This window comes from Lepidochelys olivacea (assembly GCF_965140295.1).
Source record: "Lepidochelys olivacea isolate rLepOli2 genome assembly, chromosome: 22".
Taxonomy (NCBI): domain Eukaryota; kingdom Metazoa; phylum Chordata; order Testudines; family Cheloniidae; genus Lepidochelys; species Lepidochelys olivacea.
In genome coordinates this window covers 12,993,017-13,006,309 of record NC_140432.1, presented here as the reverse complement: position 1 = coordinate 13,006,309, position 13,293 = coordinate 12,993,017, and the positions used below count along the sequence as shown (strand labels likewise).

The window sequence follows — 13,293 nt, the reverse complement described above, 5'->3', positions numbered from 1 at the left end:
CAGCTGACTCCTGGGGGGAGAATTGTGGAGGGTAAAGTGCTAGGTGGAGATGGCGCTGAACCAACCCCCCCCCCTCAGGTCGCAGCACTCCGAGGTGGCGTGGAGACTCCCTGAATCCGAATTTCCCTGACTGGCTTTTCCCTGCATCGTGGGCTAAATCAAAATCCTGGAGCTGAACATCCTTGAACTTTTGCTGAAAGGCGCTTCTGTGTGTGTGTGGGGGGGGGGGGAGTTGTCTGCGGCTCGGGCCCCACCATCTCCAGCGCTAGGGGGGTGCATGAAGGAGAACGGGGCCATAGGGCTGCCTTAGTGGCTTTCCCACCCCCCAGGGCTGGGCTTCTCCCCGGCGGGGCTGCGCGGAGCCGCTGGAACCCGGGCGGCCCCGGCTCGGCTGGGCGGCCCCGGCTCGGCTGGGCGCCCCCGCCCCGCTCCGCGGACAAGCAGCCGGCTGGGGCTTTTCGGGGGCGGCGGGGCACGGTGCTTGGGCCCGGCTGCCGCGGGCATTAGGTGCCCAGACGGGGCCGCCTCCCCCCGCCCTCCGGGGGCTGCCGGGCAGGCGGCGGTGCCAGGGCACGTTTTCCAGCCCGCTGCCCTGCCGGCGCCGCACATGCTCAGCAGAGACCCTCGGCCGCCGGCGCCGGGAGCCTGGCTCAGCGGGGCGCGCAGCCGGGGCTCGGCGGGGCTGGGCGGGACGCGGCCGCTGCCCTGCCGCAGGGGCGCCGTGCATGGGGCGCTGCGCTGGCCGGGGGCCGCCTGCTGCCCCGGCTGCTCCAATATGTCCTGGGACCTCTGGCGCCGGCCGCGGGCGGACCGGGAGACGGGCACCGGGTTGTCGTGACTGTGCTAATGAAAGGGTTCAAGCTCGCCTGGTAAGCAGCGGGAAGGGGTGTGTGTGTGGTGTTGGGGGGGGCACCCTAGCAAAGGCACCCTCCTTTCGTCCCCTCCAGCGCCCTGCGCAGCGCATCCCTGGGGCCAGGGAGCCGCCGGGGGGGCGGAAAGATGCACTCCCAATAAGTTGGTGCCTGCCTCCAGTGCGAGGCTTTCTATCGCTGCGGCGTTCGCCAGGGGCATCTGCTCGGGGGAAGGCGCTGCAGGGTGCCGAGCTAAGACTGCAGCTGTAATGGAGCCACCAGGGGCGGGGGCGGGCGAATGCAAAGGTTTCTCTCCCCAGCCCGGCCACCTCTGCATCAGGGCTGCGATGCAGTGGTCCTGTCCTGGCTCGAGGTAGGTAGAGAACGAGACCTGAATCCTGGTTCAATACGACGGTTCCTGCTGAAGTTGTTCTTTAAAGAGCTGCTCCCTGGGGATGGGCTTTGCTGGCGTGTTGTGCCCCCGATGGTGTTTTGGAGTCGGGGGCCCCGAGGGACAAGCAGCTCCATGGCAGGTACGGAGGCCCTTACTATTGCTGCTGTTTTGTCAACGGTCCCCCCCAGCAGCCTTAGAGGAAATTCTTCATTTTCAGGGTTTCATAGCTCTGCTGTAAAAGACAATGCTCTGTCGGTGGAAATTTGGCCAGGAAAGGGTCTGTGTGTCCAAGTTGAATATATATAATTTAAATTCAAAGCCACTCTCCTGCTGTAAAATATACAGTAGATTGTAGATGATGGAGATGCAAAACCAAAAAAGAAAAAGTAATCAGAACTTTGTCCAATGGGGAAGGTTCCACCCTTTTTACTGCAACATGACTTTGTAATTTAAACTTAAATTGTACATGACGTTAGTTCACAGTGTGCTGGACGAACTTATTTTTAAAAATCCTTTTCCTCCTTGTGTAAAATAAGAATAAAATTACCCCCCCACCACCACCACCATTACGGCTTGCTTCATTAATGTGTGGAAAGTGTTTTAAGATCCTTACATGGAAGGTGCATGAGAAGGGCAAAGTTATTTTTATTTAATTTGTTTCTATTGTTGTTGTTTGTCATTTGTTATATGGAGAAAAGCATTGGAACATGTAGCATCAGAAAAACATTTTGCTATGGGACCCAGGGATGGACTAATGCCAGAGATGACTTAATATAGGTCTTTTCCATCTCTAATTTCTGTAATCCTGTGTTTATGTGCAAACACAGATATAGCTTGTGTAATATATATGTGCATATGCATATATATGATATAGAACATATAACCGGCAAATTTATTAATATCTGAGAATCCTACATGATTTTCTCTGCTTTTTGAAAAAAACTTTCACTGATGCACTATGTTATGTGTCATTGGGCTGGGCTGGTGAGTTGCATAATAGTTTAGCAGTACCACCAAACAAGCAAGACATGTATTATACATTCTGTGTATCTCGTAATACAGAACCCCATCATGCTAACCTGAACAATACTGCACATTGGTTTTCTATGAATAGTGTAACTACACTTGACACACACTCAATAGATCATAATATGCATAAAGACTGAAATACCAGCCAGCACATTGGGCTGTAATCTTGTCAGATTTCAAAAGCTCAGTAGAGTTGGGTAGGGTCAGCTCTGGATGTGGGACTTCAAGAGATTACCTAGGGTCCTAGGTATTGAAAGAAGTGATGTTGGTGTTTCAGTAGGTGTCACTCTCCCTCTGAGTTAGCACTGAATCAATGTCCCAGCATGAGGGGGCACCATGCTATTGTAGGTGATGGCTTTCTTGTGAAAGGCCTAACTCAGGACCCGAGTGCTTGTGTTCTTTACAGATTCTCTGTCACGTTCAGAGGAATAGTGTAACAGCCCTAAGTATGCTGGTCAAATTCTAGGTTGTTCTGTATCACCACATTTCCCCCTTTATAGTTCCAATAGGACAAGTTATTCTGTACTTCTCCTTATTACATATGTATAAAATATCACTTTCTTCCCCAGATTGCATTTTAGTGGTGGGCAAGAGATCTCTTATAGTGTGTACAGTTTTGTAAAAATGTTTGGGATTTTCTAGGTTGTCACTCTTTCCTCACTTATCCAACTGTAAATGTGAAATTCCTGGGCACAGAGGTATGTTAAGGATGATGTTTCAGGGCCTGCAAAAAGAAAAGGAGTACTTGTGGCACCTTAGAGACTAACCAATTTATTTGAGCATAAGCTCATGCTCAAATAAATTGGTTAGTCTCTAAGGTGCCACAAGTACTCCTTTTCTTTTTGCGAATACAGACTAACACGGCTGTTACTCTGAAACCTTTCAGGGCCTGTTTTCTCCTAAGCATATGTGGTGGTAGTTAATGGAATTATGTGCATGCCTCAAGAGGAGACTAAATCCAAGGCTGAAACACAGATTTCCCTTGTCCTTGGGTGTTTGTCAGGCCCCCGTAGGTTATATTAATATGTACGTTTGTGTGCAACTTCCATAACAAAAGCCGTTATAGGAATGGTGTTTGCACTTGCTTGTGGAAGAACTGCCGCTTTGGATTGGCAGCGTTTGAAGCTATACCATCAAGCAAGTGGCAAGCTAGTGCAACTTTCAGCCCTATTTGCCTAAAAGTCACTGTTTTCAGTTACAGATGAGATCAGTAAGGTTACTGCAGATTTTCTCATGGAGCAATTTTTTGAAAGACACTTGATTTCTTTCTGCAGTAGAAAGAGTAGAAAGGGACAGACTGCTGTCAGCAGCCTTTTTTGACGGGTAGGAAGTGGACTCACTGTCACCCACTTGTAGGACAAACCCGCTGCTTCACAGGATCATGCTATTTTATTTCAACGTCACGTTCTGAGGTCATGTTATGATGTCACATTGTACCAACAAGACAGTGTGATGTCAGGTCACCGTATTGTGGGCTCTACACCCTAATGTGATGAAATGCCATCATGTCTCAACACAACATTGTCACAATGTGATACAATATAGCAGTGCCATAAATATGGCAATGCAACTTCATAAATTTGTATAAAGAGATCATATTACAATGTAGTATCACATCATCATGCACAACACCATATCTTGGTGTCATTGTGCAAGGTTGTCATATCACATCACAACCCAACAACATCTTGATGCTATCATGTCAGAAAACAGTGTAATGACATCACAGCACAGCTTTATAACATTATGGTGCAAGGTCATCATGTAACAATGCAAAATCATACTGTTGAGATGCAACAATATAAAGTGGTATGTTCATGTTGTAATGCAGTATCACAATGCCATGTTGCATTATTATCATGTCACAGTGAAAGCTCATCAAGTCAATATCTAACATCACAATTTCATAGGCTATTATATTATCACATAACATCCTCATATTATAATTCATGTCACTATGCCAAACAATATCATGATGTCACGACACACTGAATTTATTTGCATTCTGTAGAAGTGCAACATCATAAAGTGTCATTATGGCATCATGTCATAGATCCTTAATAACACTAAGCTTGCAGCAGCCTGGTTTTACATTCCATGGAAAAGTCAGCAACTTCAGCAGCACAGTGCTCCCCTGACACCAAAGAGTTGTTGATTCAAAATGCACTGAGAGGGAGAAGCATCACCTACTGACTCTCTTTGCAGCATCCTGGGTTGGTTGCTTTTTTTTAAAAAAGCTCTCACATGCAAAAATAGAGACAGGTGGCAACTATGCTAGTCTTCTTCCAATGGCATACAGGGATCAGCTGTTGGGTTTAGATCGTCCCTCCCTTTTTCCCTTTCCCATAAATGGGATGCTAGAGACAGGTGTTGGGTTTGTTTTCCTTCTTTCCCCACTCCCTTTGATTCCCTGGTTACTAGATTATTGATTAGAATGTTTCTGGAACCTGAGGTGAAAATGAGGGCCAAAGAGTTGACCTAAAAATATAAATCTGTAATTCTCTTTACCTCATCTGTGTTTGAGAGCAAGAAACAAACGATGTTCCAGCCCCCTACCAGTCTGCAGAAAAAGGTTTATTTTGCAGTTGTGGGGGTGGGGAAGAGCTAGAGAACTAGGTAGAATTTTAGAATATCAAAACTAAAATTAGCTGTAGCTGTTTGATCTCAGGGAGCAGGGGGATTAACTTTAGGCAGTTTCAGTTGTGTTCACTATAAGGACACTTACTTCAGAATCTCTTTGTATTCATGCCATGCTTATGATAGCTGCCTTGTCCCTTGATTTTCATTTTGTCTCATGCACAGCCATCATTGTGTAAGATGGGGAATGGTACTTAAGCAGCCCATCAGCCATATGTGACTGAAAGATCTATTCATACAACCTCTTTGAAGTTAGATATAATTGAGCAACAAGAGAGAGTCAGGGGAGACAAATTCTGCAAATCTGGATGTACCCTACTATCACTGACAGTTGAATTTATCTGTATATGTATCTGGGATTCTCCTCATTTACATTCCAATTACATTGGGTAGTGATGCAATGCTTAATCATTTCCAATTCTATATAGATATTCTAGAGATTTAAGGCTATACTATACAGTGGAAATAAAATTTATTCTATTGCATATGGGAATAAAAGGTGAATTAATCAAATGATTTTTTTGCCCCCCCCCCCCTTTTTTTTTTGGTTAAGAAGCAGCCTAGCTAAGTAGTTCAAGTGAAGTTACATAATGCACTGTAGTGTTTGACCTTCACATTAAAAGTTAGCACATTATGCTTTCTGTGTTCTTCTTTGCTGTATATCCAGTAACTCCCCTTTGTCTGCATCTCCCCCTTTTCTATGCTTTATCTGAAAGAAAAAAAATATGATGCTAACCCTCCCTTGAAGACTGGTCAAATAAGTTCTGTGTACATGCAATTTACAAACATGACTCTGCTAAACTTTAGAAATGTGGGTTTTTAAATTCAGTGCTTTTAAATTCTGTGATTTAACCTTCGGAATCAACACTTTTGAAACTTGGCCTTGAGGATGATTTAGGAAGAGAGGGTGTAAGGTATCTTGGAGCAGGTCAGATGTCTCTCCTTGTGACCAGAACATGCACAAAATACCTTTGACTCCAGCTGATTGAATCTATGTCTTTAAAGGGCAATGCTGCCCATTTCCTTCGATTAGGAACGTACTTGATAAAATGTTTCCAAAAATCTTCTGATATATTTCTGACCTGTTTCTTGTAAATGTAGTATGTACCCATGACAATAAGGTCAGATTTAACCACAAGTTTAGTGCTAGTTTCTCAGTACTTTGTGGCAGTGGGAAATAATAGTGATAATGCTTAGCACTTGTATAGCCCATTTTCATCTCTTCACCTCAACACCCTTTACGATGGTGGGTAAGCATCATTACAGAAGGGGAAACAGATGTACAGAGCGGCTAACGGCCAGATTCAAAACCCACTGAAGTCCATGGAAAGACTTGCATTAGAGCTGGGCCAGGCATTGGATCATACCCTTAAGGGTATGTCTACACTGCATTGTAAACCCTGGTCTGTGGGACCCGGGCTTGTGGACTTGGTGTTTCCAAGTCTGTGGTTGAGTGTCCACACTGCATTGTGAGCCTGGCTCTCACAGCCATGCTAATGCATCCATACTGCTAAATACACTTATGACTTGGGTCTGTTGCTTAAGCTGTGTCCACACTGCAAAATGATAGGGCTTGGACCCGAATCACAGTGGCTCAGGCTCTGACCCACCCCGGTAGCATGGTCATAGGACCTGAGCGCTTGCTGATCCAAGTCAGACTGATGTGTGTGGTTGTGTGTGGGGGGGTTCTTTTTTGGTTGGCTCGATTTTTCACCTAAAATCAGTTTAAAAAATTCAGTATTTTCCTTCCTTTGATTTTTTGAGGGTGGTGCTCGTTGAAATCTAACACACACAGAGAATGTAGATAGAGCTGGGTGACATTTTTTTTGGCTGAAATGTAGTTTTTGGGGGGTGGGGTGGAAGGAGCAAAAATGCAGGTTTGGTGACATCAAAATGCCCTGTGAATTCATGTCATATCCATACAATCCATGAATTTGCAAAATTGTTTGCTTAAAAACAAATTATAAAAATGTCAAACAAATTGTTTTGATTTTTGGTTCAAAATTTCTTCATTTCAGAAATGTCCTTCAATTTGATTATATATAACTTTTCAATTTGCTACGGATTTTGAAGGGTTCTACCCAAAACAATGGGTTTTTTGTTTTTTCGGCATTGCCAGCAAACCAAAAAATCCACTATTCAGCTGGCTATAGATATGGATCTCAGACGCCTGCAAATCAATGGTACTGAGCTTTGAAAAGCTCTGCTTGCAACACTCCTTTATCTCTCCCTTCAGATCTGTGCTTGGACTGAAGATTACTTGGGCTAAGTGAATCCTGATCACTGATTGCCTTGTGTGCCTTCATTAAATGGCAAAGCAACTTCCCTATGTACAATCCTTTGATCTGCTCAGAAATGTCAAGTGAAGGAGGCTTCTTAGAACAGGGGTTGGAATTTTATGGGCATCTATTCCACCAGACCTTAAGTAAGATGGCACTGGATGGCTGGAGAGACCTTGCTCCTCCTTCACCCTGCAGAGCAACGAAGTGCAGGGAAAGGTGACGGCGGTCAGGTGAGCTACAGGTCACATTCAGTAGGTGGCAGTTTTCCCTCTTAGGGCTGAACCGGTGCTCAGGTGCTGTGCTGCTGGATTAGGTAGCACCTTTCAGATGAGACGTGGAAGCAAGATTCTGGCTACTTGTGGAAGTATGGTCCAACAGACTGAGTACAGGGCAGGAAGTTAGGAGACATGGATTTTATTCCTGGCTGCGTCACTGAGCTTCTGTGTGATCAGTTTGACTCTGCCTCAGTTTCTTCATCTGTAAAATGGGGTTTATCATACTTGCTCCTCCTTGAAAAAACACTTTGAGATCTACAGATGAAATGTGCCACAGGCGCTTGGTTCTGTAGTGCATTGAGGACTTTTGTCTCCAATCCAGAAAACTCTTAAGCAAGTGATTCCATCTGAGCATGTGCAGAATGCCATGGAAATCAGTAGAACTGCTCACATGTGTCACATTCCAGGGTGCAATCCAGACCATTGTGGATTGCAATGCACCCCTGCAACCTGGGGTGTGTCCCAATGCTTTGCTGTTGTAGCTCCCAACCTGGGCCCCTCACAAACAGCCAAACAGCATGTAGATCACACCCTGAGTGTCTGTGTATAGCCACAACCCTAGTCCAGCACCTCTGACCCGAACAGCCAGTCAGCAACACACCAGTCGCATTGTGGCTTCCAGCTACATTGGTACTACTTGCAGGAGGACCCCAACACGCTCCCAGTTTTGAATTTTCCCCAAAATTTGTGTTCTTCACTGTCTAGCCCCCTCCTGGACAGTTCAGATATTACAGGTTTATTGCCTCTCTAATTGATCACTATACAACAGTTTGCGTTTTAACTGGAGTTACCCAAACAGTTCAGTTTAAACACAACACTGGATTAGTTTTGATTAAACAATAAAACAAGTTTACTTAACCACAAAGAGACCGATTTGAAGTGAGTACAAGTGCAAGATATTAAAGTCAGAAATGACTACCAGAGAAATAAAAATAAAGTGCTTCCTAGTAGCTAAGACTTAACAAACTAAGTTTGATTCAATGTCCGATCCTTACGACATGTTCCCAGCAACATAGCTGACCAAGTTCTCAAGTCAGGATCTGTCCCCAAAGTCCAAATGGCTGGTTTCTTTGTCTTTTTAGGTGAAAGTGTGATTTAAGGGAGAGAGATTGGTAGACTGGGGTATTTTTTGCCCCTCACTTTTATAGTCCAGCCCCCTGTGAAGTGTATTTTTCTGAGGATCACCCCTCAAGATAAATTTTATTTAAGCAATAAAGAAGGTGACCTAGAGTCTGGGAGTGCTCTTTCTTCTCCCCTGTGTATGCTGAAATGCAGATTTGTATTGTCTGCCTCTTGTCTCAAGGACCCTATTTACTACTTACATGTAAACTGAGGAAAACACAAGTCCCTTTGTTTAAGATGGACCTGCTTAACCAGTCCTGCCAAATCAAGGTTACATTGGTTTGAATATGTGCTACCAACATCTTAAAGGGCTATTCATAACTATACACATAATGTTGCTACATACATTTCACCGTGATGATATTGATCCGCAAGTTATTGGTTTTCAAATGATACTTCAAAAGGCCTATTTTGCACAGTTATTACAATAGAGTGTAGGTAAAGGCATTCATTCGGTCACAGTGTGCTAATATTTTGCTAGATTGGGGCTAGAATGCTCAGTAACCTGCAGGATCAAGCCAGATATTATCATACTGGTAATTGAAGAGCTTTTGGCACTTTCTGCAAGAATCACTGTGTCCTAGTCAAAATCCAGTGTGGGTAATCACATTCTGACAACCTAAAAGTTTTAGGATTCTTTGCTTCTTCACTTCCTGTTCTAAACTGTTGTGTGGTGTAGCAATGGGCTATTAAACAGCTGCTGTGTTTAGGCTAGAGCCTTTCAGTTGTAGGCAAAGTGATTCCTCTACTGCATGCCTGTGCTTTCCTGTCCTTAAGTGGAAAATGCTGTGTAATGGTAAAGTGTCATGATTATTACAATTGTTACTTATTTTATTAGATGCATCAGCTGTTAATAATCTTCACACTTCGAAGTTTGCAAAAGTCATGATCTAAATCAGGTTTCAGAGTAACAGCCGTGTTAGTCTGTATTCGCAAAAAGAAAAGGAGTACTTGTGGCACCTTAGAGACTAACCAATTTATTTGTAAATCAGTAAATCATAGTAACAATATTATCCAATGAAAAAGCAACCATAATCTCAGTAGGGTGAGCTTTCAGAGAAGGAGGTGGGGAGAGAGACAGGAGTGTGTAAACTGCACCCTGCTTTTGGCAGTGTGTAGCGTACATACCCGTGTAGGTCCCCTAGCACGGGTATTGATACGGATAGACGGTGAGGTTCAGGTTAGCTTAGGCAAGTAAAGACACACCTGACGGGTGTGGGTATGTACCTGAGTACATACCCTACATGGTTCTCTACTCAGAAAGCTGTGCTTCCCTGTCAACATTACTGTTTTTAGCAGCATAATGTCCCGCGGCCTCTCCACTGCTGTAGCCCTTTGCTGTCGAAGGGAAAGACTCCAGCAACAGTGAAAGGCTCCTGCAGCGAGAACAGTCTTTCCCCGCTGCCTCCCTCTGCCAGAGCCTTTCACTGACACACATAGCTATGCACCAAAGTGTGGATGCAATGTTCTTTTCATTTTGCAGTGTGTAGCTACATGTATGCTATACACAGCCGCCAGTGGTGTGCAGTGTAAGGCGTAGCCTGAGAGAAATGCCATCCATACATGAATAGCTTTTCTTTTGCTCCTAAAACATTATGCTCTTGTGCTCTAAGCTTCTGTTTTACCAGTGGCTTCCTTTTGGACAGATCTAGAGGTATGCTATTGTCCATGCTCAGCTTTTTCAACTCTCTGAGGTTTACTCTTCCTAGACAGTGTTGCAAGTGCCTAGGCAAATTCGTTGGGGCTGTAAGACCTTTCAGCTTCTGCAGGGCACTTTCAGTTCACTGCTACTGTGATTTGGTGGTAACACACTACACCCGCTCTGCCTATGTGTCAAGGGAAGCACAGAATGGGGCCTGTTTTTCCTAATTTCAGTTTGGAAAATTCAGCTTGAAGGCTACTATCTTCTCATTCTGTTTAAGAGAAAGAGTGGAAGAAAAGAAGCAGAAAGGGGGAAAAGGTCCTGGTGGAAATATAGAGGAGAGAATTGGTTGAGTGAAAAACAAATAAGGGGGGAGAGGGCGGCTTCGGGAAAGAAAAATGCCAATGAAAAAATAAAATATACTCAATATAGGGCATCTAATTATGCCAGTCTAGCTTTTTGGATGGCTTATCTATCCCTAATACAGAGCATAGACAGCCCCTTAACTAGATTTGTTCTTTTAATTGAAACACCTTTGGGGGAGCACATAAACAAACATACATCCGTTTAAATGACAAGAAGACGGTTTGCAAATCCTAAAAACTCAGGAAAAATAGTTCACAAGGTTTCATCCATCCCTGGTGTAGGTGGTGGTGGTGACTCATCAAGCGCTGTGAATAAAGACTTGCGCTGAAGGCTGAGACATTGTAGGAGGTCTGTGGAAGACTGGAGCTGCCATGCTGATGCTTTTCAGCCCCTTTAAAATTCAAATCAAGCACAAAGAGATTTGCAGGAAGTACGCTCTGCTTGAGATGAGGTCACTGAGGCCGCGTATTCCATCCAAACTGTGATGATTCTCCTTACAGCTACCAGCCATTAGGAAATGAGGAGTCACTCAGTGGCCTTTGATCAGACATGCATTGTGGGAGTAAAGTTGTGGGAGGCTAGATGTTGCTGAGTTGTGGCTGTTATGAGAGGATGTGTGTCCTGTCGACTGAGTAGGGAAACGGCCCAATGCTTTTGAAGCAAACATGTTTGTAAGGTTCTAAAATGTTCATTGTTGTTATTTATATCATAGTAGCACCTAAGGACCCCCGCTGAGATCAGGGCCCCATTGGCTCGGTGCTTTATACACACAGTAAGAGACAGTCCCTGCCTTGAAGAGTTTGCAGCCTAAATTGGCAAGACATACAAAGGGTGGAGGAAAGGAAGTATTATCCATGTTTTGCAGATGCAGGGCAGACAGATTAAGTGATTTGCCCAAGGTCACTGAGTGAGTCTGTGGCAAAGCCAGAAAATTGTACCCGGGTCTCCTGAGTTCTGGGTCAGCGCATTTTCCACCAGGCCATCCTTCCTCTCAATATTATTTGGATAATAGTTTTTGCTCCAGAGACAGAAAACAAAAGTGCCCAAATGCTGTACATGTTTTGCTCATAATTGGAATCTGAAGCACCAGAAATCTAGCATTTGTTCTTGCAAGGGTTCCAGCCCAGCGTTGCCATCTTGAGAACTTTAGGTTATTTGCATCGAGCCATGCAAGACGTTCCTTTTAAAACTCAAAAATCACACAGGGATTTAGCTGAGTTTCACTGGTGAATTTTGGGGTCATACATAGTTCAGTGAAGCAAACCAGTGTGACTGTGTTGAGTGATGATGGCCAAGCAGCTCTAATAGTTATCCAAACCTGACACAAACTCTTAACCATTAAAGATTCTTCCATTACTAGGTGACAGTAGTGACTGACAGGCTGTTGAAACTGGAGTGCTAGGTGTTACAGAACATTCATAGACATTCTTAATATCGAGGTGGAAGAGACCTATGGCATTGGGTGATTAGTCCATTTTCCTTTGAATGCAGGATTTGTCCCCTGTTGTGCATTTACTAGTGATTTTTTTCGAGTCAAGTTATAAATATGCCAAGTGATGAGGCTTCCACAACTTCCCTACTTTTCACTGTTGGAAAGTTGTTTTTTTTTCTGATGTTCAGCTTAATTTTTTCCTTCCTTCCTTTCTCAATTACACTGATTTATACCTTCTTTTAGTACGCTATATTCTTTCTCTCTTCTTGCTGTTTACACTGTTCAGATATTTTTTAGTTACTATCATATCACTGTATGTAATTACAAAAACAACGAGGAGTCCGGTGGCACCTTAGGGACTAACAGATTTATTTGGGCATAAGCTTTCGTGGGTAAAAACCCCACTACTTCAGATGCATGTAGTGAAAATTGCAGATACAGGCATGAATATATATTGGCACATGAAGAGAAGGGAGTTACCTTGCAAGTGGAGAACCCAGTGTTGAAGGCCAATTCTTAAAACTACAATACCCACCTGGGGAAGTGAGGAAACAGATTGACAGAGCAAGACAGGTACCCAGAAGTCACCTACTACAGGACAGGCCCAACAAGGAAAATAACAGAACACCACTGACCATCACGTACAGCCCCCAGCTAAAACCTCTCCAGCGCATCATCAATGATCTACAACCTATCCTGAAAAACGATCCCTCACTCTCACAGACCTTGGGAGGCAGGCCAGTCCTCGCTTATGGACAGCCCCCCAACCTGAAGCAAATACTCACCAACAACTACTCATCACACCACAGAAACACTAACCCAGGAACCAATCCCTGTAACAAACCCCGTTGCCATCTCTGTCCCCATATCTACTCTAGTGACAACATCATAGAACCCAGCCGCATCATCAGGGGCTCATTCACCTGCACATCTACTAACGTGATACATGCCATCATGTGCCAGCAATGTCCCTCTGCCAGGTACATTGGCCAAACCGGACAGTCTCTACATAAAAGGATAAATGGACACAAATCAGGCATCAGGAATGGTAACATACAAAAGCCGGTAGGCGAACACTTCAATCTTCCTGGACATTCAGTAACAGTTTTAAAAGTAGCCATCCTTCAACAAAAAAACTTCAAAAACAGACTTCAAAGAGAAACTGCAGAGTTACGATTCATTTGTAAACGTGACACCATTATTTGGCCTTGAATAGGGACTGGGAGTGGCTGGCTCACTACAAAAGCAATTTCCCCTCTCTTG

The 13,293-nt window shown here is 44.3% G+C and overlaps 1 protein-coding gene across 4 annotated transcripts in view; it reads left to right on the top strand.

Annotated features, from left to right (window-relative positions):
• Nucleotides 1-13,293, top strand: part of GRAMD1B (GRAM domain containing 1B) — a 226,579-nt gene that overhangs the window by 130,666 nt on the left and 82,620 nt on the right. The window contains exon 1 of one of the 4 annotated variants that reach the window (XM_084611627.1): nucleotides 711-869. The exons of the other annotated variants lie outside the window; for them this stretch is intronic. Within the exon in view, the coding sequence (XP_084467753.1) occupies nucleotides 847-869 (23 nt within the window). The 5' untranslated portion in view covers nucleotides 711-846. Of the gene's footprint in view, nucleotides 1-710; nucleotides 870-13,293 lie in introns of those variants that run through there. 4 annotated transcript variants of the gene reach the window in all.